This window comes from Sorex araneus, chromosome X, assembly GCF_027595985.1.
Source record: "Sorex araneus isolate mSorAra2 chromosome X, mSorAra2.pri, whole genome shotgun sequence".
NCBI lineage: Eukaryota > Metazoa > Chordata > Mammalia > Eulipotyphla > Soricidae > Sorex > Sorex araneus.
Window position 1 is genome coordinate 74102485 of NC_073313.1, and position 6038 is coordinate 74108522.

Below are 6038 nucleotides of genomic sequence, written 5' to 3' on the forward strand. Positions count from 1 at the left end.
ACTTTGGGGGGGTGGTATTCGTGTCAAGTTTTATTCAAAATGTTACTGCTTTCAGAGGTGAAATCTTTCTTTCCCAGCCATTCAGGGGGATGCACTTAATGATACAGAATGCTGCACAATTCATTTTTTCCAAAGCTGAATGAATTCATTGTTGTAGACTTGTTCAGTTCACCCTCCAAAATCTTCGAGGGAGGAATTGACCTGCACTGGAAGGTGTCCTTGAGGCCAGAATGTCTCCCGTGTGCCCTACGCACTGCAGGAGACTTAGCACTTCTGGGCTCTTTCCTCCCTCCAGGGAGCTTCTCGAGCAGGTCATGAATGAGTACAGATGGCAGTGTGGAAACTGCGCCCCACAGCTCAGGGCAGGGCCGCGTGGTTTACACACGCTTTACAATTAGCGCTCATGGCAAATGAAAGTGCAGGTCAGTTCACTTGGAAGTGAAAGATTTGGAGTCTGGCACCTTCCCCACCCTCTGGCAAACGATAAAAATGCAACTAATGGATAGAATCATTGGTTCTTCCATCTCCTGTCGTTCATCACTGCCCGCATCTGCAGTGCATTTTGGAAGCCAACTCATTTGACCCAAGTGAGCATCTTTTGGGGGCTGGAGCGATAGCACAGCGGGTCGGGCGTTTGCCTTGCATGCAGCCGACCCGGGTTCGATTCCCAGCATCCCATATGGTCCCCGGAGCACCGCTAGGAGTAATTCCTGAGTGCAGAGCCAGGAGTAACCCCTGAGCATCACCGGGTGTGACCCAAAAAGAAAAAAAAATCAGCATCTTTTCTCCGCATTTGAGGGCCGCACCTGCTTTTATTCACCCTCAGTCATCTGCTTCCTAGTAGCCGCCAGCATGGTTGAGACGCTCTGCCCACATGGCCTTGTCCTGAACTGTGTGCTTTGTTCCGGCCGGCCTGTTTCTGGTTAGTTCCGTATCCCCCTGAATTGCTTTCTGGAGTTTGACCTGGGGTTCAGAAGACTAGGCTGTATAGCCCACCCTGCTGCTGCTTTTGGCCTCTCCAGGGCCTTCCCTCCCCCCAGAGCCCAAGGCAGAATCAGGGGAAGGAGTTTCTGGTTTGGAAACGACTGCTTCACTTTCAAGGTAGTCAGATTGATTATCGATGGCTCTTCTCCAAGAAAGAAGTGCTGCGATGACTTTTGCCACTGTGTCCCGCTGTTGATGAGGGCACCGGCTGGCTCCTTTCACAGGTTCTGTGTGCTTGGCAGCTTTATTTGGGCACAATCTCTATGGCCCTGCACAGTCACCTCAAGAACAGTAGGACCACAAGGAACGTGGCAGGGAATGGAAGGGCATCTAGAACAGTGGTTTCATAGCCATCGACCGCAGTTACAGAAAGGCTGCAAACCACTGGGCCACCACACCTCCCCTCTAGCCACTGGCCCACGACATGGCACTGGTCCCAGGTATGAAACTTTCATGATCCACCACCCTAGGAGACTTCTCATGTGACCTTGCAGTGCAGTCAAACAGGAGGGACATAGCTCACCTCTACTCAAGGTCTACAGGTTGAATGATGAAAATGTTTTATTAATATTATGATGATGACAATATTTAATCAAATAAACCTCGAAGGACAGAGAAGAGTCTATAGTTTTCTGTGGGAAAACATCTTTTGCAAAGGATGATGACTAAAGCAAACAGAAGAGTCTGTTGACTCGCACATGCTCTACCACAAAGAAATAGATCCTCCAGATTAAAGAGGATGAAGGGGCCAAAAGAATAGAGCAGCGCTTAAGCTTGCACTGCATGCGGTTTGCCCTGATTTGATCCCCAGCACTGCGTGTGTTCCGCTGAGTCCCACTGGTAGAGACCCCTGAGCGAAGAGCCTGGAGGAAGCACTGGACACAGCTAGGTGTGGCCCCAACCTCGCCCTCCCCGCCCCCAGAAAAGAAACAATGCAGAGTGCAAATACAACAAAGGAAAAAATGCTTCTCTATCAATATCTCTAGTCTGATGTTGTTTTAGACCGTCAAAGTGATCACATCCCCCTCCCAGATACTCGGTTTCATTCATTCACCATGTCCTGAGCTAGGTACCAGCCCATGTGTTAGGTGCCTGAGAGCAAAATCAATGAAGTGGTCCTATTTTCAAGGAACCCCTAGCCTAGGGAAAGGGGCCATGGTGAGCAAACCCTTTCCTGTGGTGGGTAACTCTAGTGGTAACAATTATTAGGAGAACCCTGGAGCAATCCAAAAGCAGAAAGCAAGTCTGAATCTTCTCGGCTAACAAGGGGATTAAAAACCGGTTACTCTGTCACTTTTCTGTTTTCCCTGCATGTGAATAAAACTTGGCACTTTGTTAAGACAGTTGCTTAACTCTCATAACAAAATTTACTACTTGATTTATTTTTGAAAAATGCTAAGCAGATGGTTTCCCGTGTTATTAAAATAAACCTTTTAACTCTGTATATTTTAAATCTTTCAGAATCCGAATCTCGAGCTGCCTATGTTATTGTCCTACAAGCATATTGACAGTGGTTACAGCTAAAAAACGAAAGCATGAAGAAACAGATACAAAAAGTTATCATCTCAGGATACTCGATATGCAACAAACTAAAACACTCTCTTGTGTCTAGAAATCAAAACTAATGTCCATTAAAATACCAAATGACTCTTTAGCATTTACAGTTACTGTAAGTTGCCTCCATGGCCAGAGCGCTAAGTTACGAATTAATCTGAAAGTTGAAAGCAAGAATACTTAGAATTTCTGGCTTTAGATAGAATAAAATAATTACCAAATGGGTACTTTTTCTCACCCACAAATTCTGTGAATGGATTTAAACACAGTAGTATAAAGTAGAAGTCATGCCATGGGAATGAATAGATTTTTTTTAATATTACTTTTTTTTTGCCTGGCAGAAGAAATAGGCTGTTTGGATCACATTTCTTGTACCTGCTGAATGATAATCTTAGATTCTTTGTTTTCAGACATCTGAAAAGAATACCTGAAAACAGGAGAGGACTCAGCGATAGCATTCGATAGGGGAGTTAATCCTTTCTGTATATACACAGGATAGTTTTTTCTCTTGATTGAATATCCTAGCCATAAAATACCTTGAACACTTATGTGAAAGAACGATAATCTGGAATATTTTTGTGAGAATAAAAAAATCATTTTATTTTTCTTATGCTGAATTAAATCCCACGTAATAAGGGCCGAGGAGCTCTGGGATTTGAAAGTAAACCATTTCAAATAACTTAGTAACCCTTCCTCAACCTGAAGATAACACTGATGTATTCAAATGTAAGTTTGCTCTGGATCAGTGATGATGCGAGGGGCGGGGGAGGAGCAAGGCAGAAACAAAGGCCATCCTGAGCATCAGTCCTGTGTAAGTTCTTGCTGAAGAGAATCCGAGAGGAGCCTGTTTGGGAACAAGAACGTTTTCTTTGGCAGAGGTTGCATTTGAATCTGAGCAGCACCTGGGATGGGGAGGGGCTGCCCTTCATCCCTCAAGATGGTAAGCACGCTACAGAGCCTTGGTATTGAACTTGAATGTTGTCTCTCCTAGGAAACTTGGCTAAGGGTCGTGCTCCAAACTCTCAGCCACGTGACTGACTTTGGTAAAGTCCTCAACTTACTGGCCTAGGAGGAGGTCTTCGCCTCCCAGGGCGAAGCAGCTGAAGCATCAGAATGTGAAATGTGTTTCTTCCTTGTTAAAACAAAACACTTTCTTTGGATATAAATGACTCCACTTGACTACTAGATTAAAATGGTCTTTTAAAATAATTGTTTTCCTTCACTTTCCATGTTGGGTTGTCTTTCTGGCATGCCTGTATGATTATTAGTGTTTCTGTTGTACTTTGATTTGATGACGTATTGAAATCAACCTATACCAGTGTATTTATATAGTCCGTATGGCACATTTGATTCTTCATGTAAATTATGTGTTAGTGTTCAGCTGTAATTTTTCTTAAACTCTAGAGAAGACATGATTTCATTTGTCGGCAACCATTCCATTCTTTACTGACTCATTTTCACAATGTGTATTCCATGTCAGTATTAGTTTTGAGTGTGTTGTTAGAAGTTACTCACAGATTACGGAAGTGTGCTGTGTTCTAGTAACCTGTATTGGAGGTAGTCTGCTGGAAATGTCTTTTTATTCTCTGCCTAGTCCAAAGAGCTACAGAAGCAAAAATCAGACCCAGGAAAGCTTTCAGTGTGTTGTTGTGCTTATGGTTGTTGCTTTATTTTTAATGTTTTATGTGAATACTACGGGGACTGTGAATACAAACAGGAGAGCCAGGAGGGATAGACTTATTTAATGTAGAACCATTGGAGATTTGCCATGATCAGAATGTCCAAACTAGAGGAAATATAATAACTGGTGGCAGATAAAATGCCTATGGCCAGAAAGTCAGGTGACTAAAGAGGATTTAGAATCAGGTCTCAGCTAGCCATTATACTGCAGCTCAAACTCCCAGTGGCAGTGATGGGTAATGTCAAGGCCCAGATCCTTCAGAAGGATCTGACTTTCCCTTTTTGTATGGTATTTTATTAAGGAGCTAAAAAAATGACTAGGGGAGGTTAGCACATGGAATAAATTGAAGTAAGCCATTGAAGTAAGGACATACCTAGTACTACAATCAAACCACGTTGTGTGATGACAGAGGAAAATAAATGTGATAATAGGATCATATGCCTATGATTTGACTGATTTGAAATCTCAAGTTGTTCTTATAATTTCTCAAAATGTTGTCCATCGTTTGAAGATGTTGCCTACCAAACCGAAAACATCAATTCCACATCTACTACATAGACACCAGCAACAATGTAAATGTAAGCCTAAATTTGCAAATTCACAATAGTTTAGTGATGGAATTTTTTAATAACATGCAGTATATAATTGTGCAGATTTTATGCAAGTGTTGACAAATCATTTTTCAGCTTAAAATGGAACTGCAATATTACATTTTTCACTTAAGCGATTTTTTACATCTCGTTGTTGCTTTCTATAATGAATGTGAATGCCATCTTTTATGAATGCAACTTGCCTTTTTCATTACAGAAATTTTTGTTTGATGTAATCAATAAACTTTGGTATGATATGATTGATATTTAGACTCTTTTTGAACACTCTGACATATTAATATGGGAGCAATTTGGTGATGGAAAATATTTTTCATATTCTCTTTGCCTGTACAACTCACAAAAGATTAACTCACTCCCTTCCTTCCTTCCCATCTTCCTTCCTTTCTTCCTCTTTCTCCTCTTTCTCCTTTTACTCCTCTCTTTCTTTCCCTTTTTCTTCCTTTCTTCCACCTGGCAGTGCTAAGGGACTTCTGGTTCTGCACTTAGTGATCACTCCTAGCAGGCTCAGGGCATCATGTGAGATGCCAGGGATTGAACCTGGGTCAGCCACGTGCAAGGCAATCACCTTACCCACTATACTATTTCTCTGGCACTAATATCTGTCTCTGTAATCATTTTTACAGGAGTCCAGTTGGCATTTGGGGGGCAATATCTAATTTGGTGAGGTTATTGTATTTCTGAAGGTACCAAGTAAGACTTCCTTGTTATTGCATAGACAGAAGTCCAGATAGGTTGAAGTAGCACTGAGAGGCACCATGTAGGAAGCCTGAGTTTAGTCCCCAGAAAGGCACAGTATTCTGAGCATCATGAGGAGAGACCCCCCAAGCACTGAGCCAAGAGTACCCCCTGAGAATGCTGGGTGTGGCCCAAAAACCTAAAGAAAAAAGAGTACAGCTAGGATCCAGGGATGTGGCTCAGTGATGGGGCATGTACCTTGCTTGCATGTGTGAGGCCCTGGGTTCATGCCCCTTCACCCCCCAAAAAACAACCATGTACTTTGCAAATACAGATATCCTCTGCATGTCAGCTGTTCCAGTGAAACCAGTTTGCTTTTGCAAAAATTGCTCCACTACAGTAGGCAGTGTGGCCTATTCTGTATTTTCGTCTACATTTTTGTAGCCTTTAATCCTGTTATATTAACCTTTGACTTGCATTTACTGCATTCCCTGTTTTTTAATTACTTTTTTTGTGGGGGTAGGGGGATCCCA

At 42.6% G+C, this 6038-nt stretch overlaps 1 protein-coding gene across 4 annotated transcripts in view; it reads left to right on the top strand.

Annotated features, from left to right (window-relative positions):
• ATP11C (ATPase phospholipid transporting 11C) overlaps nucleotides 1–5073 on the top strand; it is a 219872-nt gene extending 214799 nt beyond the window's left edge. For all 4 annotated transcript variants that reach the window (XM_055121800.1, XM_055121798.1, XM_055121797.1 and 1 more), the window contains one exon: nucleotides 2446–5073. Coding sequence is in view for 1 of the 4 variants with exons in the window: in XM_055121799.1 (XP_054977774.1) it covers nucleotides 2446–2508 (63 nt within the window). In the remaining 3 variants the exon portion in view is untranslated. The remainder of the gene's footprint in view (nucleotides 1–2445) is intronic.
• Nucleotides 5074–6038: the final 965 nt, after the last annotated feature.